This window comes from Zosterops lateralis, assembly GCF_965231275.1.
Source record: "Zosterops lateralis genome assembly, chromosome: 15".
Lineage (NCBI taxonomy): Eukaryota > Metazoa > Chordata > Aves > Passeriformes > Zosteropidae > Zosterops > Zosterops lateralis.
In genome coordinates this window covers 1885883-1912593 of record NC_139775.1, presented here as the reverse complement: position 1 = coordinate 1912593, position 26711 = coordinate 1885883, and the positions used below count along the sequence as shown (strand labels likewise).

At 45.8% G+C, this 26711-nt stretch overlaps 1 protein-coding gene across 4 annotated transcripts in view; it reads right to left on the bottom strand.

The window, feature by feature from the left end:
• RNF216 (ring finger protein 216) overlaps positions 1-26711 on the bottom strand; it is a 77472-nt gene that overhangs the window by 34110 nt on the left and 16651 nt on the right. For all 4 annotated transcript variants that reach the window (XM_083872473.1, XM_083872471.1, XM_083872470.1 and 1 more), the window contains 10 exons: positions 24899-25753; positions 23273-23349; positions 19680-19782; positions 18652-18816; positions 17552-17666; positions 17132-17271; positions 16155-16205; positions 15063-15200; positions 13740-13888; positions 13215-13293 (listed from right to left, as the gene is read on the bottom strand). In XM_083872473.1, coding sequence (XP_083728599.1) covers positions 13215-13293; positions 13740-13888; positions 15063-15200; positions 16155-16205; positions 17132-17271; positions 17552-17666; positions 18652-18816; positions 19680-19782; positions 23273-23349; positions 24899-25753 — 1872 coding nt within the window. The remainder of the gene's footprint in view (positions 1-13214; positions 13294-13739; positions 13889-15062; positions 15201-16154; positions 16206-17131; positions 17272-17551; positions 17667-18651; positions 18817-19679; positions 19783-23272; positions 23350-24898; positions 25754-26711) is intronic.

The following is a 26711-nucleotide window of genomic DNA, read 5'->3' as shown; positions in this document are numbered from 1 at the left end:
TCATGTGTCAGGAGCCAAGTCCTCGTACAACAACTGCCTCTAAGAGCAGAGACACCATCCAAGAGCATCTGCTTTGTTTTAACCTCTGCCCTTAAAGGAGGACCTAGAAAGGAAAAAAAATCCAAACCCTTTAAGCTGCAGACTGGCTTTGTTGGTGTGTATGTGGTTTTCAATCACAAAAAGCCTCAGGGAGAGCTGCTCACCTCTCGGCTTCTGAATGGCATCACGGATGTTGCGTTTCAAGCTGTAACCCTGAAGACAGACCCCAATTTTGACCAGGCTTTGAGATTTAGCTTAAAGGCATGCATTCTCCCTACACAAAAAAAAAAAGAGGTCAAAGAAGCTTCTTTTGAAAAAATAAATAGAGCAATAAAGCATTCTTTCAGATTGGCTTCACAGGGGATAAATCACTGAACAAATACAGCCATCTTATCTCGTTGGCAAATGGCACATTACAGTATCCAGCTTCACGGGAAACGTGCTGCTTGGTCAGAGAGCAAACTGATTTCTCATTGTCTCAGAAAATGCTGCTCTTTACTTTTTACAAGACTTGTTTGTTTTTAAAAAAGCCACATGATCTCTAAGCAGTGCCAAGCCTGCTTTGCCTCCTGCCTCTCGAAGCTTTCCTGGATGCCACAGGACTTCCTAGCAACCTCATAGCAGAAACACGATCCATCTCCTCTGACCAGGAGGACAACTTGTTTAAAATGGTATCCCAACAATATCCTGGCTTCTCTCCTGGCATTCCCCACATGGATGGGATGCAGCAACCACTGGGTTCCACGAACAAGGGAGTGAAGATGGTGAGGCAGGCAGGGCTCTCACAGTACATGGAGATAAAACTTTCCCCAAACCTTCCATTTTTAGCTTCTTTGTCCCTTCTAAAATCAAACACAGACACTAAGGACACCCAGTGAGGAACAAGAGCTCATGGGTAGTTACAGAGCCATCCTTGACTGTGGCATCCAGTGGCAGTGATGCCTGTTCAGCATTTTGGCACTGATTTATGACAAGTGCAGTTGCCTTTCCATTAGGCACAGCTCTCTCAGTTAACCCCGGGGCTCGGAGAGGTCGCCTCGACATTAAACTCCCATCGGCTTTCAGTCCCGCTGACCTCATCCCCAAAACTCGCTGCCATGTTTTACATCAGCCGGGGCCGACACATTCCATTAATGCTCCCCTGGCTCAGGGAAACATCTGCTCTGTTTACACTGGTAGCAGCACAGAGAACACTTAAAGCATCACCTTTGCTCCCCCAGCCCACAGCAGGAGGAGCAGCCATGCACGGGGCAGGCCCTGGACCTCCTGACCCCGGCACTCCAACCTGGCCATCAGTTCTTTAGCAGGGCAGAGGTCACTCACACCATCAAGGCATAGGAGAGATGTTGGGAAGTAGCAAAGAAGGTGGATTCCTCCAGGCCAGAAGTGCAAGTTTGAGAGGGGAATTCGTGCTGACCCTAGCTGAAGATGAGCAGGCTGACTGGAAATAAGGATGGGTGAAAGAATGTCAGAAAATGATTAAATTTTTTTAAATTCAAATGGTTTTACAGACTGAGGCAGAGATTCAATGGATATGGATGGTTAATGGTCCATCTTAATCAAATGTGCACCTCCAGGGTGCTGCTGGGTGCCAAAGCCATCCTCACATCCCTGCAGCTCCATGACCAGGACAGGGGTCCCTGCAGAGTGGTTTGTCCCACACCAACAGGGAGGGACAGGGTATCTTCCTGAAAGCAAAGTACAATCCCCCCAAAAGCACTGCAGGAACCACACCACAGCTTAGCTGCAGCCACCTGGGAGAGCCCTACAGCTCCAAAACACCTGTTCAAGGCAGGGGATGTTTATCTATCAGTACTATGTGCTGAAGGCTTAGGGCAAGTCTCTATCAGATCAAGGGGGAATGCTACTACATATTTCCCCAAAGATTTCTGACAGCTAAGACCTCCAAAAGGCAAACCCTAAACACTTGTTGCTGCTGCTGTTCCAGTGTTAGGTGTGCATCAAATTAACCCCTGATGTCTTCTGTTGCTGCTGGAAGCTTCCTTTACTATTAACCACCCAGTCAAGGCTATAGCTGCTAACAAGCCCATTAGGACACAAAAAAAATGTACAGCAGCCTTGGAATATCCAACAGCAACGGCCACAATAGAGGCCTAGCACACCACATACAGGGCATTCAGCAAGGGACAACAGCTTTTGTTACAATGAATTCAGGAACAGGTTTTTCCCATCACTGATCCTCTCAACAGTCCATGAATTTGCTGCATTTTAGATTTTTGCCTTGCCCTTTGACAGAGCTTGTGAACTCACACAAAAAGACCCTGACACTCACAGAGGGTTTAAGACCACTATTCTAACACCCCTATAAACAAGCAACAAACTCCCAAACCACTGTTTAAAATTTTTTAATTTTGAAACTGCACACTAATGAAGCCTGGTTTGACTGGGGCTGTGCCATGCAATTCTGTTGACTTAACCCCACTAATCCTGAATGCAATGACAAGTATTGGGGAGGGAAAAGAATAAAAACTGTTTTGCTTGTGATCTTCTGCAATATATTAGGGAAGAGCAACACAATCTGCACAAACACCCCTCATTTTTCATTCCCAGCATCCAAAGTATCAGCAGATCACAGCTTTGACAATTCTATCACAAAGCTGAAACACTGACTCAAGGATTTTTATCTAGTCTCCCCTTTCAAGCAAAAAGATGAAAATTCCATCAGAGGGGAAGAAGCTGGCACTGAATGAGACAAATCAAATTGTCCCTTTCCGGTTCCTTAATTCACATGTTAGGGGACAACCACAGCTGGGAATTTCAATCTCTGGAGCAATTAAAGAAAATTAAATTCAGGGAATGAGGCCTTATGCACTCAAAGCTTCATTAACCCTCTTGCCTTTTAATTAAATATGTGCACATGAAATTTTGGATGGAATACTTGCCTCTCTGACAATGCTCAATTTTAGTGGTAAATCAGTACTTGCCTTTTTTAAAAAAAAAAAAAGTACACTGGGATTGTAAACTCTAGACCTCTCCAGCTTCACAACAGCTTTATTAAATACAGTAGAAATTACTGCCTATCACCAGCTCCCACTTCATGGGAACGTCTGCTCTCCCTCAAATGCACCAGCAAAGCTTTGCTTTGGGCTTGCTTCGAGATAACAGACAGCCCCACCAACACCACGGATAAAACATGAGCCAGGATTTAAGAGCCCTACACTTATTACCATCAGTAAGAGAAATAAAGTTGGCGAGCTACAGCAGGATAGGTTTTACAGCCCACGGAGCAGAGATTAGAGCAGGCAGTCTCTCTTTTAAATACTGCTCATCCTTACAAAAGGCTCAGGCGGGCGCCAAAGGCGGTGTGTGACTAGGACAGTTTAACGGATAATCTTTGAAAGGGGATATTGTCAAGTCTGCCCAGCCTAAATATCGAGCTGGCTTTGTGTGAGTTACCATCTGACTTGTGAGGGAGTCACGCTGCTCCTGCGCTGGCCTCCCGCCTTCCTGGGAATGTCAATGAAGCAGATTTGAGCTCACGGGATGTGCGACCGCCTGGCAGGGACTGAGCTCCGACTGCTTTGATGCTTCCCCACTTCCATCCAGAACAGGGGCTCCCAGCTGATGCATGGGCAGGCAGTCACACATTCTGGGACCAGCAGCACAGAGAGGAAAGACACACATGGTCCCTTTGGTGTCTCCAAGAGACTTCTCAGGAATCTGCCACCTCGAGCCAGACATTTCACCCAGAGATCTGCTCTCATCACTAGCAACCAAAGTCATGCCTCTGGGGGGGATCGGCCTTCAGTCTGTCTATTTTCTTTATAAGCATGTTTTTGGGAGAGGGACTTGTCTTTTGCCAGCACACACTGATCAGTTCTAGGTTTGTAGTTTACTGCTGACCTATGCATTTTAGCTGCTTTGACTATTCAAAGACGACAGCGTGTGTTTAGAGATGACCTTCCCTGACTGTCACTTACCATAAGAGTCAATACATTTTACAGCCAATGACACTCCCATCTTCACACATGCCCCCCTCTCTAAAAGGGAAAACTAACACAACAGACAACTGTTCACACAAGGCCTCCAAGGGATGCCACATTCCCAAGCGGATGCTTTGCCCAATTGAGTGAAGAGGCACAGCTCCATTAACCAGAAGCAGGCAATTCTTCATGCCCAATATTCACAGGTTAATTGCTGCATCCCCAAAATAATGTTCTGGTTTAATAGCAGGCGTATTCTCTCACATGGAGCAGAGTGAGCTGTTTGCTGCTGTAGGATGCCCTTGGTGCTACCAAGGACAATCTGAACACACTGAGCATGACAGACTCTCGCTGAATGCAAAAATAAATGCAGCCACTTTGCTTCCTCAGCCTTTGACACCAACAGGGGAAGGGGCTTCCTGCTACAGCAACAAGGAGCACGTGAATTTTGTGATGCTTGAAGTGCTGCCAGGCAGAACACAATCCATCACTCCATTTCTCTGCTGCTGGAAATTACAGGTCCATTAACCCTTCTCTGTGCATGAGACACTTTTCCCATCTGCATGCAGCAAATAAGCAAAGAGGATATGCATGGTAAGTGTGCACAGGTATGCTCCAGGATGAAGGAGGCATTTCCAATGCAAAACTGCCCATACAAACAGTTCTGCTCTCCAATTCTGATGCTATCATTTTATGATGACAACATTTCCTGACACAGTTTCTATCTTGCTCCCCATTTCTCTGCTACAAGTAGTAATTAGTAATGTCAGTGTTCTGGCTGAATTGTTACAGTCCATTAATAATGCAAGAGTAGTAACAGACAGAGAGAGCAGAAGAAAAGAGGCTTGAAGGTTAAAAGCAATAAGAGAATGCATTTTGGGGGACACTGGAAGGGAAAAGGAGAAGAGGAGGAGAATTGTTGGCCTCCTGAGATTATAAACCATACACTTCAAAACATATAATTCCTTTCAGGTGGAAGTGGTGGGTGATTCAGTCATGGCTAATTAGAGGATGATATGCAAATAGGAATGACACACAGAGGTGATTTTTACTAAATCAGAAGTAAACTTGTGTTTCACCCTCCCTTTGCCCTCTAAACCTGCTGCCTCACCACTTGGTGTTCCCATTTCTCCGTTACTCATGTTTTGAGCTCAGTGGTAACCTGGGATCCCACACATGACACACACTGAAGTTTCCTCTCTGCAGAGAATTTCTGCTGAGACCAGCCTGTACCTGCCCATCTACAGCCAAACCTTTAATGCCACTAATCCATCTGCCCTGGGCACACCTTAACCCCAGGCTCTGCTGAAGCTGTTTATGACATGTACTATGAACCTAAAATAGAGCTGGGTTTGAACAGGTAACCCAGCATTTCCCCAGGCTTCCAAGGCTTGGGAATCTTCTCCAACTGACAGCAGCTCCCTTGAGAGCAACAGCTTCATCCCCACCTAAGGCACACAATCCTCCCCATGACACTGAATAAAGCTGCTGGAACTGCATCTTTAACTGCATCACCTGGGAACTTGGCTTTTTCCTTTTATTTTCTCCTTTTCCTGCTAAGCCCAGCATAGAACTGAAACCAATAAAGGAGCTGATATGTTTGGTGATAATTCCTTGGCTGTTCCTACTGCTGAATGAAAACTCACATCAAGAGTGGAAGGGCTGAAGTGCCTCTGCATGCCATGAAGGTGGCTGGTTTGGGGCTGACTCTGGTCCAGCACTGAAAAGCAGGGATCTTCTACAGGAAGATTTGTAAGACAACTGAACTCTGAAAGGTCTTCTCTCCTGTTTGGCATTTATGGCTTCCTACATGGTACCAGGCCTCTTGTGAGTAATGATGTACAAAGCAACACACCTGCTCTTTCCATTACCTGAAATCACACATGTCACTCCCTCTTGAAATATATATTTCAATAAATCAAGCTTATCAATGCTATAATTTAACTGCAGCACAGCTCATTCTGACGCTTAAGAGAACTACTCCAAAGTCCTCTAGCACAAAGTGCTTGGATGACTACCCAGAAAGCAGAAAAACTCATCAGGCTCACTGAGATCAACTCATGGAAGAATGGCAAAGGAAGAAAAGTAAAAAAAAAAAAAAAAAAAAAAAAAAAAGGAAGGATCAGCTTCAGAACTGCATGGTGCTTTGGGCCTTTCAAGTATCACTTCCTCTGTGGAGAGGAAGTGAGAGGAGCTGGAGGTTCTCAGATACAAACAGCTTCCCCTCAACGACAATGAGAGAAAATGATGGGTGTTTTTAAAAAGAAAAAAAAAACAAAAAACAAAACAAGAAGAAAAAAGAAAAAAGGAAAGCAGACCAGGCCTGAACACACTGTGACCAAATTAGGAAACAAACTCCACTGACAGCCTCCAGAATGGCCATGGTCTGCAGCAGCCTTGTGTTAGCTCAGGAAGCCTGATGACTGTGTCATCTGCTGAAATCTGTTTATGTGCAAACAGAAAGGAGAAGCAAAACACCTCCCCACACTCCCTGTACAAGGTTAGGCCATCTCAGGCTCTGGCCTGACTCGATGCTATTCCAAACCTCTGCTGCTGACTCACGCCCCTCCAAAGATAACTCTGCCCTGGAAGCACTAAGGTACAGCAAAATGAGGTGTATGGGGTTTTTAAAGTGCATTTTTTAAGTGGTTAGCTGTGGCAGATGAAACTGAGGTTAGAGATCAGTGATTATAACAACAGGAATGTGAGGGGGAGGAAAGAGAAGGAAGATACAGCTTCTTGAGTAAGGTCAGAACAATGTTTTTAATTTGCCTTGGGAACAGCCTTTTTCCATCCCTTCCAGTGTCCATTCCCACTGCAGCAGCAAAATGATAACCCTGCTCCAACACTCTGCAAATACACTAGGCAGGGTTTTAACCTTAAACTGCTGTGGAAAGGACCTGTATCGAGCTCACAGCAGTCCCAGAACACTCAGTGGCACTTCTGCCCTGTTGTGGGGACAGACAAGTGGCTGAACAAAGTTGCTTCAAAATCAAACAAATTAAGGAATCTGAGCATTCTGGTCCACACAGAGATGTAGGGTTTCTCCCTGATGTTAGGGTGACCCATGCTACATTACTCCCACTCTTGCCTGCATGAGATGGAAAAAAACCCTCTCGTCTCCTTCGTTTTCAAAGGGATTGAGGAGGAAAAGGGAAAGCTGCCAGCTCATCTCAGCCTGCAGCAGGTCTCAGTCACAGCACAACTAGAGCTTTCAGGGTCCTTCCAGCCCCAGGAGTTTGGCTACGAGGCCACTCTACCAATTCTCCGCGTTCAAGGCAGTCAATGGTCCTTCACAACCCACTCAGGGTGCTCTTATCCAATTCCTCATGGAACCCATCACTTATCTCCAAAGGGTCATCATAAATCAGAACTGACCACCACAGGTGCGCTGCTTCTCTCAGTGTTCCCTTTGCCTAAACAGTTGTAGGCTCCCTGTGCCCAGGGACAAAAGGCTAATTAAGATCCTGAAGCTTAAATTTTCATCTCCACATGAAGTTGCACTCGGTTTATTACTTCTGAACCCTTCCCCAGCATAGGACAAAGCTATGAATGGAAGGTAGCACTGCTACCTCATTTGGACCTGACACAGAGGCACTCACTGGTCAGTGAAATAGCCTTTTCAATTGACTTTTCACTGACTGGATATTGCTGTACAAGGCAGAAAGCAAGCACACGAGTAAGCTTTGTTGCTCAAAATTGCACTGACTTACACAGTCCATTTTTAAAGGGACTAGTGTGGGTTCCTGCTTTCAGCAGCTTTCTTTCCCCCCCCTGTTGCAAGAGACAGATATCCCATTTAATCTAACCTCTTTCCTCAGGTCCATTTCCAGGCTGGGCCTCACCCTCTCCTGCTCTGTCAGACTCATTTATCAAGTGAAGCATTTCCACATACCACTGCATAAATAGACTTGACCTTGTTAAAGCAGCAGCAGCACCTGAGCTTCCACTGATGGAGTCTCTCCACCCCACCACAGCAATTAACCCAGCCCACTCCTACCCTCTTTCCAGGTGAGGTATTCTCAGAGCTTCTACAGCCCATTCCTATGTGTCTCAAAGGGTGACAAGTTGGCAAGCAGTGATTTGGGGCTGGTTATTGTGCCTCCTTTTCTGGAAAGGGGCATTTAGGACCAATTTAATGTTGGCACCACTCAATTCTTGCAACTGTTCCTGCCCAGTCCAAGCACACAGCAAAAATTAAGGTGTAAGACAGCACCCCTAGCACATGGCTTTCCCTTGTTCCCCTTGCAGTTTTTTCCCAGGATAAGAAGGTCATCTCCCAGCATAAATCTGAGGATGAGAAGATCTCCTGACTCTCAGCAGTCCCCAAACAACTCTTGACCCTCCCCGCCTCGATGGGATGGCCCACATGGTTCAGTGCACGTGCCTGTCCTCCACGGGACTGTACTTTTAAGGTTTGTTCTACCACGAGCTCTGTCTTGTTATCTACCTCCCTTTAGAACCTGGCAATAAAACCTGCTGGGGTGTTATCTGCTGCCTACAATCACCTCAACCCCACCTTCGACCTTGGTCCCTCCCTCCAGCCCATCCCTTTGCGGCAATAGGGAATGAGCTGCGCTCCGATAGCATCATGCTCGCCCTGCCTGCGGCTCGGCACCAGCACCGCTGCTGCAGCCGAGCTTCAATGTCCTTTTATGGAAGAAAAATGAAAATCGCCTGCCCAGCCGTGGAGAGCCTGAGCCGGGCTGAGCCGAGCTGACAGACGGAAACTCGCCATTTGTTGTGGTTTTGGCACTCGGAGGGCCAGGCGAGTTCCCATGCGCGTAGAAAGTTTAAAAAGGGTGCAGCCGAGAGCTCCGGAGCAGGAGGTGTCAGGGATGCAGAGCTCTGGAGGAAGGTGGTAGAGCCATGAAAAGATGGCTTAGAGAATTCTGCTGACATGGACACACGGGAGACAGGTCTCCAGGTCCAAGTGGACTCAGGCACAAGTGCTCTATCCCCAAGCCCTATCCCTGGAAGTGTTCAAGGCCAGGCTGGATAGAGCCCTAAGCAATCCGGTCTAGTGGAAGGTGTCCCTGCCCATGGTGGGGGGTGAAAACAAATGGTCTTTAATGGTTCTTTCAATCCAAACTATTTTGCAGTTCTATGAAGACATGTAACAAGGTTGTCCGCACCACATTTCCTTCTCTTCAGGAATTTTCTTGAGAGACCTATGAGGATGGGAATTTAAACAGGAGTTGGGACTCAAGGTCATTGCCACCAAGAAGAAATTAGCGAGGGGTCTGCCACAACAAATGCCACCTTCAGCTCTGCTCTGTACTAAAGCTCTGGGGTTAAGCTCCAAGTAACAATCAAATCCAAATAAACAAGCTCAAGGAAAAACATACGGATAATAGCAATAAGAATGTCTGAACAGAGAATGAGATGGGGCCACGGGACTTTCAAAATGTTTGCGCTGCTGTCAGGAAGCTGAATGAGACAGCAGACTTCAACAGCTGGGAAAACATGTTGCAAAACAAGGAGAATTAAGTAATTCTCCATATGTATATCCTACTCTGAGGCATTCTGGACAAGTTCAATTTCTCCAACCAGGACAATCTTTTTTTCCATGGTGCACACGGACCCTGCCAGCTACAAATCCTGATCCAGTTTAAGCCTAAACTCACAGCACATCTGGAGTTGGGCAGGGCAGCTCTGGACATCATAGCCTAGCCTTTAGCACAGAAGTAATGGGCCCTGTGGTATGTGTTGGATAACATCCTTGGACAGCTGTGTCATTCTGAACACATCCCCTGGTGCTGGGTGCTGGATTACACAAACACTTCCCCCTGCACTCCATAAAACACTCCTAACCGGATCATCGCCTTGTTACCCACCTCTGAACCACAAGCAGCTGCATGTGCCTTGCTGCACCAGGTACAGAGATCACGGGTGTCACAGTATCCCCCTCACCTCCTTCTGCAACTTCAGGTCTTGTTGATCAAGCAATAATTTATTTCAGCAAGACCACTCCTCTCAGAGCCATGCAAACTGCACGGCGTGACTTGCGCCTGTTACCAGTGGTGGTGGTGCCCTGCTAAGAGCAGCTGTGTTCAGGCACAGCTCGGTGCAAGTTTAAACCTGTCTCACTTCCAGCAGAAAATGAGGGCTAAAAGCAGCTGGCTGCATCTGTTCCTAGCCAGCACTTCCAAATCAATCCCGAGACACAGAGCAGCTTAAGAAGGTGTGCCCTAAAACACCAAGTCTCAGTGCTGCTAATTAAAACATGTGAGGATTGCTGGTGGCCAGAGAGCCTAAGCTGAAGATGAAAGGCAAAAGAGCAGAGATTTTATCCATCTGAGATAAGCACATCAATGCTCAAGGCAGTCCCCAAACCCACTGTGAATGCACAGGAATGGCAGCTGCCCAGGCCAAGGGTAATGCCAGCCCACACCATGCAGCTACCTGCCATCACCTCTTACACCCAGTCAGCACTGACCCAGATGACTGGGTACCATAAAGCAATAAAAATTCTATGCTCTGAAAAGGAGTTTTAAGGAAAAGTCTTGGAAACGCAAGTCCCTGCAATGTGGCCTGGCTATGAAATGAGTGCTGGGGGTTTCAAGCTCTCCACTGCTCTGTGCATGCATTATTTCCATGGCAACAGCAGCTTTCAGCTCCCCATCTCTTGCTGGCTGAAAGCCCTGCAGTGCTTTGTGCTGAGACTGCAAAGAAGGGAAGCCATCTCCCTCTCCCACAGCACAGTGCCAGGGACAGCAGCAGCAGCTGGGAACAAAAGCCTTGTCTTCAACATTGTGGGGTCTTGGGAGGAGGGAGGCTGAGCAGAGAGGATGGACTTCCTTTTCTGGTGGAAAACAGCACTTCCCCCACCATGCAGAAGTTCACACTCACCTCCCAATGCTGCACAACTCAACCAGCAACATGTGCCTTTCCTTGTTTTACCACAGCTGCCAGTTTTGGGTTGCTCTGTAGTGCTGGGAGGAGAAATGTGCATCTTAGAGATGAGAAATTTGAGCACCGCTTCCATGCAGGGATCCCTCCAAGATGGAGGCAGAACAAGCAGGCTGGAAAACCCTCCTGTCACCAGGAAGCCTGGCTTCATGTGCAGTCAGCAGCTTATTACAGAGCAAAACCTTAATACTCAGCCAAATCTGAGTGAAAGCTGCCTCTGCACCAGCACCAGCTCAGACTGCACACACACAGAATGCATCTGTAGGGTGGCTTGAACAACATTTTTCCTTGGCTAACTAAGCCTTTCCTCTACCCTGCTCTTTGCCATATTAAGATTCAAGCCCTGGCCACCTAACCAGGAGCCAAACTTGATGTCACACAGCTGGAGCCACGGTGGCCCTGGCAGATGGTGCCAGCTCATCTGCATGCTCCCCATGCAGCCAGGCATTCACAGGAGGCAGGGCAGCTCTGCCCGTTGCTCAGGTTACAGTCAGCCACATTTTGGTCCTGCAAGGGGCAAATGACTGGAACAACAGGTGAGATGCCCAAGCAGTGACCTGGGTATGTGTAGAGCTCTTATTGCTGAGCCCAGCATACAGACACACAGCCAAAGTGAAGGCTTCCAGCTGGTTCACATCACTTGCTTTACAACGTATCCATAGCTGGCCCAAATATGAATGAACCTCCCTGCAAGATTTAATAGAGACCCTGAGGGTATCAACACAAACTCCCAAAGCCAGACAAAGGATCCAGTGATGGAGCACAGTGATACCACAGGTCCACCATCTGGTTCTCCTCTCCCCACCCCCAAAGAGTTGTGAGATTTTGGGAGAGACACATTTTGACCTTCCCCTTTCCACAGTTCCCCTTGCTTTAGGTTCAGCTGTGTGAGCGCAGTGCTTCCAACCAGAGAGGGACTCCTTCCAGGATCAGTCATCACCACCACCAAGTCTGCCAGAGGCACTGCTAGCAAAGCCAATGCATCCTCTCCAACCTCTGTGGAGTTCCCTAGATTAGCCCTTTCCTCCCTTAGGGCAACCATTTCCTGCAAGCAAGAGCATTAACTGAAATTCCTCATTCTGGAGAGAGAGAAGATAGCAGGAATACGAAGAACCACTGCAGCTGATGCTGCAAGACACCACATCCTGCTATCCAAATTCCTCACCCTCAACTTCAAATCCTAAAGTCGTTAAAGACTTCTAAGAAGAGCACAAAGCTACTCAGCAGATTTTCAGCTAATGAATCAACACAAGCTGTCCAGGAAACCAGAAATCCAGCCCACTGGAATGCTGTAACCCCAGGGAGGAGGGGGAACAGGCAGTACACTAGGAAGGAAATGAAACAGTAGGAAAGGAACATTTATTTCAGTACTGATCCCTCTTACCACGGTTATTCTGCTGCATTCCACATTCCAGGGAAAAAGCGACTTCAATTCATTTTGCCTATTGAAGGGTTCATGTTTTTCAAGCCCAAAATTTGTTCTGTACTGCTGACACATGTACATTTTGAAAACAACTCGGCTTTTGCGAAAACAGTTAGAAAAAACTGAGGTTTAAACATGAACCAACATTGCCACCTAGTGCCTAGCAAACCTCCTTGCTCCAACACTGGGACAATCCATCAGCACTACATTCCCTTTCCTATTGTGAAGGGTTTAACAAAACCTACCGGGAGATCGGGATCTAAAATGAAATTGTGCGTATTTCATAAACAGCTTTCTCTCCAAAAATAAGTTCAATTTTCACACCAGACTGCAGGATTCAGTGCTGGCAACTTCAACTTGTCCAGACAACAGAATTTAACTTTCTATGAACTTCTCAATACAGGTAAAAGGTGATACCATATCAGTGAGAGAACCCAAAGCTCAGGTAGCTACAAGTGTAAGGTTAATGCCCTCAGGAGAAATTTCAGTGATTAGCAGGAATCTCAGATCTCATGACAATTCACTGTTGTGGCTACAGTGATGTAAGAGGCCTTGCAGCTTTGTGCCAAGCACTGATCCTGCCCTGCCTTGCTGGCACCAGATGTAAGCAGGGTCCTGCATCTGTTCACGAGACTGGGAAACATTTCTGTGCTTCTGTTTCTCCCCACAACTGATGGTGCAGAAGCAGCAAGTTTTCCCTACTCCATCCCCCAACTGCCTGATGATTCTCCTGTTATGGCCACTAGCAACTGGGGAGAGAACAAAGACCTGCCTTGAATGGCTGACATTTCAGCCAGCTCTTTCAACAAGTTTTTTTGTCACTCCCAACTGAAGTCCTCACAGCTCTCCTGCCCAACACTCCAGAAGAGACAAAGTGTGAAGTAACCCCCAGTTACCTTTCTGCAGCGGGGATTGGGGCAGCTGAACCGCTTCACATCGCTGTCCAGGAGAGCTGGGAAGTTACAGAAGGGACACCTGTAGCCCAAAACAAGATGCCATTAATGCAGAGTGCCAAACATAGCTTTGCTGAAAGCTGATTTAGTCAAATAGCTGCACGGAAGTTGCTAAGGCTGCCAACCCAATGCCTGTTGCCAGGATGTGCTGACTATTGCCTTTTTGCTCGTATTTCTTCAATCACTTCCCCGTTTGCAATCAAAATATTATATGCTCAGCACTGCTTTTGACCATGTAATTTAGTGGATCAGCACAGAGCTGGCAAGCAAGTCTTGGGGGAGACAAGTCTATTGAATTTTAATCTGCTCCTAGTCAAAGGCAGAATAAAAACAGACCTGGGAAGGCAGAAGTCTGAATTTATAATCCAGCTCTTTAAAAGCTACCTATCTCAGAGTCAGCACAAACGTAGGGTTTTAGGGAACAATTTTCCTCAGCAGTAAGTGCAGCATTCTCTGTGGGACACCCACCTGACGAGCTCATCTGCACAGGCAGCAGCCACCTCCTCCTCGGCCTTCCGCTCATAGTATTTACAGAGGATGTTCTCTGGGAGCACTTTCTCCAGCTCACTGGTGGGGAAGGAACACGTGCAACTGCCTTCCATGCAGCTGAGCTCTGACTGGGGTTGGAAAGAGAGCTCAGGTTCAGTGTGACATTAGCAAAAAGCAACTCAGGATCCAAAAGATTTACAAGCAAATCAGTGCAGAGCCTTGCTCAGACAGAGTAAGAGCTAAAGTCAGCAGATCTCAGAATGACTTGGGTTTGGGGACTTTAAAAATCATCCAGTTGTAAACCTCTGCCATGGGCAGGGACAGCTTCCACCATCCCAGCTTGCTCCAAGCCTTGTCCATCTTGGCCTTAAACACTTCCTGGGATGGGGCATCCACAACTTCTCTGGGTAACCTGTGCCAGCACCCTATATATATATTTTTTTCCCCAATATCTCATCTAATTCTACCTAAGATGACTGGCAGAGAATAGGTCTGCTACGGAAAGAACAAGCCTAATTAAACAAATCAAGCCTCAAACACTGGGCAGGAAGATGCTGCTGCCAGCTAGGATCACAATTCACTTCAAGTCCACTATGACCACAAATCAGCCCGTTATTGCTGTTCAGTCTCTGCTGAGAGCCAGCACTCACACACCACATTCTTTTCAATAAAGTCATATAAAATACAGCTGCCAGTTTATACATTTACATGAAATGGATCCCAGAGTACAACAGCATCTCACAGTTTGAGCACCATATCCTGAGGCAAAAGAGCAGGTTAATGACTTGTTTATAGCTCAGCTAAGTACCAGGATAATTGCTAGCTAAATCAGAGACTAAGGAGGTTAGTAGTACCATAGAGGAACCAATCCTCCAATTAAGTTGGGATCATAGTGATATCATGAAGGACAAACACTTTGGTAGAAGGAGAAAGGCCAAGTCAGAGATAAATGCTTTCTGTGCAGATACCAATGGTTTCTTTGGTAGAAAATAAAAGCCAAACAAGTTATTGTTTTACTATGAATGCTGTAGAAAGTTTTCCTAATAATCATATTGCTAAGCACAGAGCAAAACACAAAAATAGGGAGGTTAGTAACCCTGAAGTCCTGTGCAAAGATCACATTGTGAAGTTGTTGGCTTCACTTGATGGAAAGACTGGCTTGGATTTCAGGACACCATTCCATTCAAACACTTCCTGGGAAGTGCAGTTACACCTGTTTTAAGCAATGACACTACACAAACAGCAATGTCACCTCCCAACAGCAATTACCCATTTCCCCTTCTCCAGTTGTGAAATCCTTACCTTCCCAGAGCCAAAAACTGCCTCCTGAGCATATTTAATTAGGCACTCCTTGCAGAACAAGTGACCATCTGCACACTGAGTCAACTCTTCGAAGGCAAACTCCCCGTAGCAGCAGCGGCACTCGATCATCTGCCCGTCCTGCAGCCACCAGAGCAATCAGCATCAAAACATCAACAGCTATAGCAACACACACACACACACACAACTGCAAGCCAGAAAAAACTGCCAGCATTAATCCTAAAAACCAGCTTCAGATATACACCATTCCATTAGGTATCCCTAAGTGCAACCAGAAACTTGGTTTTAAGTCACTTTGTATCTACATGTTCTGCTTGACAGGTTCCAAAAAGCCACAGAACATACAGTGATTAATAATTCTTAGCTCACAAGCAGAGCAGCATCTTGGATTTTGGAAGCTGCAGTCACAGGGAAGCAGCTTGAGTGTACACACCACTCTCATGGGGAAAAAATCAAGATTCAGATCTGCTACCCTCTAAAGGAACATTTACCATCTGCCTGAGCAGACCCTGTCTTGGCCTCTTAACTGTAGGGTTGGAGAAGTTTGTCACTGCTAAAAAGTAAGTATAGCCCACTTTTCCAAAGTTTGAAAGGAAATGAGCATTGAAACCAAAACGTAATGCACAGCTGCTGAACTGTTCTCTGCATTTTCTCTGAAGCGGAAGAGCTGATTTTCAGGTTCTTAAAGAATTCTTTCTTCAAACAAGGAAGGCCTTCCCACTGGCCAAGCTCCAACAACAGTGGATCTGTTTTAGACAGCCATAAGGGCAAGAACAAGAACAAACCTGATGCTATTCTATTGCAATGTTTATTCTGAGCAGCGAAGATACAAGGTGAATTACTACAGATCATTAGATGCATCAATACTGTCTTGCTGGCCTCAGCTCCTGTCTACCTTTCCTAAAAGCCAGCCAACAGCCATTGCAGAGGTTTTGTCAGCTCAGCAAAAGCAGCACAGTGAAATGCAGCTTCAGAAAAGCTCCATTCCAGAGCTAAAAGAATCTGTGAGGCAGGAAGTGCAAAACAGTGTCTGTGCATAAGCTGAACTCAACTTATAACATTATAGATACTGACCTTCTGATACTGCTCCTCATTCATCTGCAGAGCCAGGAGGAAGTCTGCATGCTGCAAGAGACATGTGCATCTGTATTTACAGAATAGATAAAGCAATTTTCCAAACTCTCCACTCATTTACATTATCTCAGGACTCACAAACCACCATAAAAGGCTTGCTGTCTGCTCGTAACATCACTCAGCCCATCCCTCCAATCCATTAAGCTATTTATGATTCAGCTAAAACAGATGGGAGAAGCAAAAGCAGCAAGAACAAAGAACCAAATTCTGTATTGTGGAGGGCTGCTGGTTCAGGTTTCCATGGGAAGAGATCATCTCACCCAATGGGCCCCTCCAGAGAACATGAGTTTTTTATTTCAAAGGAGACCTTATCCATCTGCCTAAGAGACAAGGATCTTTAAGGAGCTACTTTAAAAAAGACTGTGGGTGCAGAGCTGTGAGTTCAGTCTTTCCTCAGCCTAGGAGAGGAAGATAACACAGCAGTAGGTGCTGCAGGTTGTGCTTCAAAACACCCAGTTCTCAGCACAGGACAAACCATTCTGGAGCCACAGGACTGCCAGCCTGGGGAGAAAAGAGTGAGTGGACACTGCCTTGGGCCTGGCCATTACTCACCACCATCACTAAGCTGCAATTACAAGCCCTAAAGCAGCAGAGAAGCCTGCTAACACTTAAAGAGTTAATTAGTAGAGTTTTCACCACTTCAGAGAAAAAAAACCAAAAACCTCCAGAATGGTGTTTGCACAAGCAACAGCTGCATATTTAAGTAAATATGAAATTCTGTGCTTGACTTATTTCTTTTAAAATTGAGTTACTTAGAAAGAGACATATGTGTTAACAGGTAGGGAAGGGGAAAACAGTTATTCAATATTTGGTTTACTGTTTGAATTACTTTAAGAGACAGACTTTTCATGTTTAGGCACAAAACTCTGACAGTTGTTAAAGACTTGCACATGATCAAAGCAGCTCCTATCACTCACCTCTGCCATCTCTTTCACTTTCTGCTCATAGAATTCCTGCTCCAGTAGCACCGGTGGGAGAAGGGAGAGCTTGTCATAGGACCTCCAGTGCCGTCTCTTGTTCTCCAGGAAGAACATGCGCTTCTCAATTTTCACATCCCCTGAAGCAGAGTTAAAGGCTCAATAAAAAGGAATGGAGCAGCCAGAACAAAGCTTAAATCCTTCTTCCTCCATACACCATCAGCTGCAGACTTTCAGCAGCTCACACAGCACTTTACTAAACAGAGGTGCTAATGAAGAGCATCTCCAAAACAGATACCAGTGACAGAAACTCAGCTCTTTTGGGACCATATCCCCTTTTAAGAGTTGCTTTCTGCTGGCAAGTCAGTTCTGCTTACAGTAATGATGCAGAGAGCACAATACACACAGCTTGGCATTTACCTTGCTCAAATTTGAAGTCTATATATGAATATTGATTCATTTCTTTCCTTCTTTTTCGTTTCCCGCTGGTTTCAGGAGACAGCTCCTGCCACTTTTTGATAGCATCTGAAAAGGCCTAGAAAACAACATACAAGCTTAAATCCTGTGCCTGGAAGAAAGTAGGAGCACTGAATTCAAGCTGAAGCACAGTACAGACATGGGCATAGGACTGATGAGAAACTGGAAAGCCAAACACTCCAAGAGAGGCAAATATACATCCTTCCTCTGCTCACCTTGTTGCTTTATGTACTCAAAGTAATTATTCCATAAAAACAAAGCAGGTGAATGATACTTCCTAACAGCTCAGCTGTTAATGTCAAAGTGGGCACCAGCTGTAATAATCAGAGCTGGTTTGGCTTCTTTTTTTGTTGCTGGGTTTGGCATTTTGTTTAAAAAGGTGAGGTTCAAATACTCAGTGCTCAATCAAGTGAACAGATAAGAAGTTTTGCTTTAGTTAAGTCCTGGAACAGTAGAGAAAGAAGCTCAAGCAAGGGCATATCAGAGGAGCAGATCTAAGTCAGAGACTTGAACCCACAGTGACTATGAATTTGCTGATACTTCAAACAAGTGTCTTTGCATCTCCATGACAGTGAAACTCTTTTATAAGGAATAAAGGACTGATGCCACAAGTCATAATAAGATAAAACAGAACAGTGATACTCAGGCTGCTTCTTAATTCCACGCAGTCAGTTAACCAGCAGCAGCAGTTAAATGTTTTAAGATTTAACTAAATGTCAGGGTTTTATTGGCAATTATACTGCACTTCAGTGGCGACATACAGGAGCACTTTCCAGTTTAATGCATCACCCACCATGAGCCAGCTCGTGTTTCCCCAGCTCTCCTATTAGGGAAAGTAAAAACTTCCTGCAGCCTTCTGTCTGGCCAATAAATTTTGAAAATCTCTACTAAATGGATTAAAACTTCTTAAAAGGAAAGGAAGATTATTATAAAACCCATAACCACACAGCAGCAGATGGTACAGTGAGGCCAAAGCCATCACAATGCTCTCTGCAGACATGGGAGATAAGCCCAGGAAAGAAAACAGACTTGAACTGGAGCACCTTTCGTGTGATTGCATAGTGTCCCTTGAGCTCATGCAGTGCCCACTTGATGTCCTGGCTGCTCAGCATTTTGAAGTCTGCCATGAGGAGATCAGCAGCCTGAATAAAGCACCGCTGGTCAAGGGGGGCAAGTTTGGAAAAGTCAAAGTAGTCCACTTTAGGCACCTAAGGAGAAAATGAAAAAGATTAAAAGGCTGCTATAAATACACACATGAATGCCACAAATTGCTCTTTCAGTGATCAGGACATTCTGCAAGACCACCCAAAATTCAGGGTGTGGGTTGTGTGGCACCCAACTCTGAGCACTTAGTACAGTGTGGGTGCAAAGTCTATTGGCCCAGGCACCTCTGCAGGTGACCTGTGCAAGGTAAAATGTAGTTTAAAACCATGGTGGGTGGCTGCCTGAGACAGCAAGGAGAAGAAATATTTAGGTTACTAAGAAGAGTGAACAACTTTATTAGCTCAAGGTGCAGAGATGTTTCTTCCAAGAGTAGAGAGAGAGATTCAACATCTCTCTCAGGCTACAAAGATCTATTTCAGTACCCTCAAAGCAGCTCAGAGAGAGTTTTTTGTTAAATGGATTATTTAAAACACAAATAAAATCAAGCATCTGTAGGGAGAGTTGCAGTTAGGAGGCTGCGAGGCAATGCCTAAAGGCCTCACAAGACAGACCAGAGGGCCAAGGCTACTTCATGTGACAGAATGATTGTGGAATTCTTGTCTCAGTTATCAAAATGAACACTTGAGATGGGGCAGTGATAGGCAGGCAGGGAAGAGGGGCTCACTGGAGGCAAAGAACCAGACACTGTGCAGCTCTGGCACAGCCAAACAGGAAAGCCTGGGAAGTCATCTTGCAAGCAACTAATTACTGCTATTTAACGCCGCCTTACACATACCCAGAGGCCTCCTGTGAAAGCCAGGCTCAGTCAAGCACTCTGCAAACACACACTAATCAAAGCAGACATCCCAAGGTCCACTCAGGCTGAACAGACTGCCCAGAGGCAGGAGATGTGGATACTCTCACTTGCCTTTGTCTCATCTTGGCTGGCAAGCAGGCTGCTGCTGGGGTTTAAAACCACTCTGCCTTCCTTCTTTGGGTAATCTGGATTTTCCAGAAGAAAGTTACAAAGTCTGAAAAGATAAATATAGTTACTTCAGGGTTGGGGAGCTCAGGTTCATTTCTCATTGGTCCAATTTTTAGTATTGTATAATTTATGAGGTCACAGTCAAAGCCTGCCCTGTAAGGACCAAGGGTGGTTCTGGACTAGAAGCAAATTACAAGTAAATGACTGAGAATTAGGTGAAAAATAATCAGCTGTGTGGCTGCAGAAGGGAAAGCAAATAGGTTTGTCTTTCAACAATTAAGTGTACATACATGAAGCTTGTATGGATGAGCTACTAGTCATCTACAGAAAAAAACAGCACAAAAACCCCTACAAAACCCATGAAAGGGTCATGTCATCCTCAACAAACTGCTACCCATTCAAACTTGAATCAAAGCCTCCATTCTCAGTCGACCTTCACATTAAAGCAGCCAGAGCAACCTGGTCTAGAGGAAGGTGCCCCTGATCACGGCAGAGGGGCTGGAACTAGGTGATCTTTAACGGCCTTTTCAACCCAAACTATTCTGTGATTCCGTGATTACAGCAGAGACAAAATCACATTTAAGATGTGTGTCTCCATGGAATACCAACTCTGAATACAGGTTTCATTGTAACAAAGCTTGCAATCACAGCAGGATTACCCAAATTCCATTAAAAACTGGTCTGGTGAGAACAGCACTTAGAAAATAACCACTAAAATTGCTGAAAAATTGCCTAATAGCCCGTAAATGCAGCATATCTGAGGTCCTACCACAAACAGTCATAACTGTCAGGTAAGTGTAGCTTAACTAAGTATTTTAGCTTAGAAAAGACTCAGCAAGGCGTTTTAAAATGCCCCATTGGTGGAGAGCCACGAACAGTCCAGAAACCCTTCTGAAAGGGCAGCCTGAATCAGGCTCCCACAGCTTTTTCTCAACCCTCACCAAGCAGCTGTGCTGGCTGGGGCAAGTAACACAAGCTGTTCCTCAGTTTCCCCAGCTGCAGAATAAGATCCTTCTGAAAAGAGCCAGGACAAGCAATTAACATTTGTAAAACTGTTGGAATGAGAAGGTGCTAGGCTGCAGCAAAGACATAATTGCAGCTAATTTACATTCCTGATGTCAGAAATCAGGCCCTAATTAAGAAATCTGAACTGGCTTGAAGCATTAACCCACTATCAAGGCTCTATTACTTTAGCTCTGCTTTCACATTCAAAGCAGGGGCATTTCTTTTTGTTTAATCAGGTATTGACATATTGAGCCAGAAGCTTTTGACTGAGTGTGAATACTCCTGCACACAAAAGCTGAATAGATGACACCCTGCTAAGAGGGGCTCCCACATCTTATCTTTCACATCAGTTGAAAGTTTTAAGAAGATCATTTCGGGGAAAACAACAAATATCTTGGCACTGAGCATTTAATAGCCTCCAGCTCCCACCTCCTGCCATCCCTTTGGTAAAAGATAACTGTTTTAATCCAACAAAACAGAAACTTCAAGGAGCTCAGATTGTGGCTCTAACGAAAGGGTTTCAGCTGGGGCACGGCCAGGCTATATTTGAACTATCCTGCATGTTGCCATTTCAACGCTGAGGATTTTGGGGGATGTTGACCTTCAGTGTGTGACAATTAGTTAAGTGGGTCCCTGCGCACAGCACACCCACACTCACGGCACTGTTCATTAATATCTGCACCACAGGACACAGAGCTGGTTAAAAGCCTCACCCCTGCTCAAAACCACTCACCCTTAGTTATTATATTTCAAGCCTGATTCAGCTTGACACACCATGGAGATCAAAAAGACCCTGCCAGCGAGGCTGACCAGTGCTTTGACCCATTTGTTCTCACACAAAAGCTGCAGTGACAACTCAAAAGATGGTTTGGTTAAAGGAATAAAAATATGGAGAAGAAATCTTTATCATCCAGTAAGTGGGTAACGCACCGCTGAGCAGACACTGTAGCTGGCCTACAGGGAAGCCTGGAAGCACCTTTTCATCTCACTGGCTCTGTGGCACACAATGGGAGAGAAGAGATTTTGGGAGCAAAAAGGGAAGGAACACATTAAGACCCACAGAAGCCAATAGTGGGATTTAATTCCATCAGGCTTCGCTAAATCCCCCCAGGACACAAACCCGAGATTTTTCACACAATCTGGGAGGGTCCTGCAGCCAGATGCACAACTTCAACTGCCCCAAGGAACGGCTCTGCCTGTCTTCTACATTCCCACCACAACCATCCACTCTGAGGGCGCACCCAATCCATGGTGTGGGCACCCCAAAGCTGCTTCACCACTGCAGGGAAAGCACTTTTGAAAGCCCAGAAAGAAGTTCTAGTCCGTTGACTTTCTAACCAAGGAGCCCTACTTGGGAGACACAACTTCACAGCACAAGCAAATCATCAGAATAGGAAATCTATGACCAGTGGATGGGGTTATCCTTAGTTCCTCACCAGTTAACTTATTTATGGCCCAATGACTAATTCTAAGCCTCACACACTTTAATGCTGCTTGATTAGTGCCCCAGTTAGCTGGAAAGGGTCTTGGATTTACACAAATGAATACTCTGGCAATCAACACCTATTCCTCATTCTTGGATCACACAATAACCAGTTTGGACATGCTGGAGATAAAAGTTGCAGAGAGAGAAAAGAGAGGCCACCAAGCATCAGACACCAATCACAAGTGATTTACTTCAAACCATCTCCCCTCGGTGCTGCTGGTGCCAGCACACGCAATCCTTCACTCCCAGCTCTACCCAGAAGGGCAGGGAGATGATGCAACTCAACAGTAAGGTTAATCACTTAAAAAAAAACCCCTTCTGACTCTAATATGACTCCCAGAAATCTCCAGCATGATGAAGGCATTCCTGAGCTGTTAATGCAATTTGGAAAGCAAGTCCTCACATGATTTTTCTTTTAATTTCATTTTCTTGCTTGTGTTTCTGCTCAGTTTGACCAAAATCAGTCCCCCATCAGATCTCTAGAACCAATCCTACCAGTCCTTTATTGTATTTGATCTATTCTACCCCCAAAAAGTGATGTGAGAGAATTCAAACAGCACCAGTGCTACTTGAGCAGGTAAACAGGATAAAAGCCAACATCATGACACCAAATGGACTCCAAGCCAGTGTCAGCTTCACCTGGAAAAGTCTAACAACCAGTGAAATGAAGGAGGGAACAACTTCTTCCAACTCAAATCTCACCAACCCATCTCCATACTCTGTTTTATAGCAGTCATCTTAACACCTTAAACCTGACACTCACTCTTTTTAAGAGCCCTAGTAATAGGTAAGACAGAATTATATGCAGTATCTTTAGATAAGTAAATTATCTTAAAAGCAGAGAAGCTACATCACAACAGAACTAGAAAGGACTTAAAACCAGCCCTATTAGAAGTACAAAAAAAGTGCCAAAGAGCACGGATTCTCTCAAGGCAGTGCTGAAGCCCCAGCCTGGATGTGCTCTAAAGCAGCATCCCTGGCAGGTGGGGACATGGGGAAGTGCTGCAGTTGTGTGACACACTGTGGCTCCTGGCTCCATACTTACACATTTAAGTCATAGCAGTTCTTGATGATGATTAATTCTTCAATATATTCCTTCTTCACATCTGGGAATCTTGCTTCCTACAGTAGGAAAAGCTAAAGGTTATGCAGGTATTAGAGAAGCTATGTAACAGACATAACATAACACCCAGGACAGAGATTTAATGTAATTAACCAACACAATCCTGAGACTCAGGGCCAAATGGTCAAGAGCTCACTTACAGCCATCCAGCCCTGCTCCACAGGATGACTGCTAACAGCTCTCTCTAAGGAAGAGTGAGGGTAGGGATATGAAAAGCCAAGAGCACGTGGCCTAATGAGAGGTTCAGGCTCCATAGGAATGAACAACACAAGGAAAGGGAATATTTACCTTCAGCATGACCATCAAAGAGTTCCAGATTATGAGCTGAAATACAACATTCCAAAGCAAAAGGAAATAAACCAACAGCGTGTGCATCCATCCAATGAACCCAGACACACCAGCAATGAACAGACAACAAACCCTTAGTGGCATTTCTGTGAGGGCTCTCCCAGTGTTTGCTGCACTCTCTGGGGTTTCTGTACAGGGATTGCAACCATGTAGTATTTTGCTTTGCAGGACTGGACTGGTCAAGGTTATCAAGCAACCCTGACAATGCAAGAATAGCCTCTTACCCATCTCACTGAGTAACAAGGTCTTACTTGGAAAGAACTGAATTTTATTGCACTGCTACTTAAAGAAATATTTTGCTCAACTCCAGTGTTCCCAAGTAGAATTAGTTATGGGATGTGGCAGGAAGACTTGGAGAGAGATGGCGTGATGGTGGAAGATACAGACACATAAGAATATGCCTGTTTGCCAGAAAAAATATTCAATAAGCCATTAAGAGAGCCTTCCTCCCTAGCAATCGAGGGGAGGGGTGTGCAAACATTACACATATGAACCACTACATTTTTATTTAGCTTTGTTTATCATATATATATATATATATATACACCATGCTGCTCAAGCTGCTGAATACACCAAAGGATAAGGAGTGTCCTTCTTGGTGGCTGTTGTCATAGCCAGTGTCTCTCATGCTAAGCTTCACACATGGAGCACATGGAGTTTACATTCATAAGTCCTCATAGTGTTTATCCAGTTACTACTTGGTGCTGCTGCTTGGAAATCCACACTGCAAGGGCAAGCCTTGCCCCTGGCCACCATGGTGGCATGAACATGGGCATGAACCAAACTGCTGTAGGAGAGGCAGCTGAAAGCAGCCCTGGCTCCCAGTCATGTCTCTTTAAAAACTTCTCTACTCCACCCTGTATCCATCTGCCACTGTTCAGCGTCCCAGGTTTGCTCATTTAGCTTTATATCCAATCCTAAACCAGCTCTGCAGTGTTGGGTTAGGAATCAACCAGACAAAACAAGACCAGGAGATCCAAGAAGGCCTTTCAGGGAACAGACACAGATTATTTTAAATTAAATGAAAGTTTTTCAAGACAGTTCATCACATACTTTTCACCTGCTGCATGGCTGAGTCTCAGTCAAAGCCAAGAGGATTTACAGCTGTGTGTTCCAAGCATGTGAGACTCTACACACCCTGAAAAACCTGTCTGAAAACACCACGCACACAGGAAGCAGAGGAGCCCTGGGAATACTTACTGTCTCTCTGATGAGCAGCGCAGTGAGGTCCTGCTCCTGCCCAGCAGCTCCCTGCTCTGGCACATCCCCCGAGCCAAGTTCGTGCGAGCCGTGCGCGGGGAAGGCGGGCCCGGGCCGCTCGTTGTCTCTCCCTGTCGGCTGACCCGGCTCCTCGGGGGGATGCGCCGGCTGCGGGGAGGCGGGGCCGGGAATCCCGTCCTGCTGCGGCTCCGGCCGGGGGAAGGCTGGCCCGGGAGCCTTCTCTCCGTACGCCCTCAGAGCTCCCGGGTCTGCCTCCGGCTGCCCTTGCTGAGGAGCACAGCCGTTCGCTGCAGCCCATGGCTCATCTTCCAGCGGTGGGACTTGTCGAGGCTCCAGCTGGCTGTTCTCCCGGATCTCCTCCTGCTCTGTGGTACTTCTAGCAGCTACTCCTTCCAGTTTCTGCTCTGGTTTCAAGTTCTCTCCTTGCCATTCCCGAGCTTCCAGCCTTTCCTCCTGTTGAGGTGGAAGGTCTGCACTCTCCAGGACAATGCTTTCTATGTTATCAGCAGGCTGTGGACTCCTCTTGATCAGTGGCAGCAAACTTGGGCCAGGCTCCTGGTTACCTGTAAGTTCAGAGCTGGGGCCATTCAGCTCGGAAGGTCCAGGCTGCTGCAGGGCAATGTCCACACTCTCATCCCTGCTTGGTCCAGCATTGCTCTCCACCATATTCCCATCTTCCTCACTGGGCAGAGCAGAATCCTGCTCATCCTGCGGGTCTGTGCTCAAAGGCTCCACAGCACTTTTAGATCCTCCTTCTCCCACAGTGTCTGCACCCTGCCATGGAGCAGCAGGTCTGATGACATTGGGACGCAGAGGCTGCTGATGCTTTGGGGTCTGGAAAGGACACCAACAGAGAAAGTAGGAATTCTTGTCTGCATGTCAGAATCCTTGCTCCAGATACTTCTGCATCTAAGAAAACTTCTGATGGGAAACTGATAAACAGTCTGTTCAGCAAGATGCTTAATAAAGCACAGGACTGTAACCCACGTATCTGTGTCATCAGCCTGCCCCCAGGTACTACAAGAACCTTTGGCAGAACTGGGGATGCACAGGACTTTCAAAATGGGATAATTTCCTAAGCTCACCTCAGTACCCACTTCCCTTCCAGTAAAATAGTCTGGGAAAGAAGAATTAACTGATGACATATTTGTGTTCTCACCAATTTATTTAAACAGGCAAGAAACAAAGCTCCAAACATTAATCTCGGCCTTGTTCTTGCCTCTGGCAGACAGACTGCTGTATGCCAACAGAGCCTGAGTGTTCTCTGCTGCTGTTTTCAACTAAGATGCAGAAAGGTCAGCTTTACAACCCATTTTCTCAGTGCTTCTGGTTAATTTAACAGGAAAGTGGAATATATTCTTAACATAAGATAGATATGAAATGCTGCAAAAATATCAGTGCCTGCAACAGCCCAACATGAATGCAAATAGCACAGAGGAAGGTAAAGCATACAAAGTACACATATAAATCAAACAAGGTATGGTTTGAAAACACCTTCAATGGAAGATCAAGTCCTCTTGCAAAGCACTCTATCTTGCTGGATTCAGACAGACAACTTTATGGGAGCTAAAACCTTCATCAAGTAGAACTTAAAACTACACAATGCAGTTCCACAGTCTGGTTCTCCCTTCCTGAGCCCAAAATATAACTAAATTAAGCCAGCAAAATGCCATCATTCTACTGTTACTTCAGACATCCTAAGTAGATTGCCATAACCAGGCAGGACTCATAGGAATGCATCAGGTATTTGCACAAGACTTGGCTATACAGGCCATGAATACAGCACAGCAGC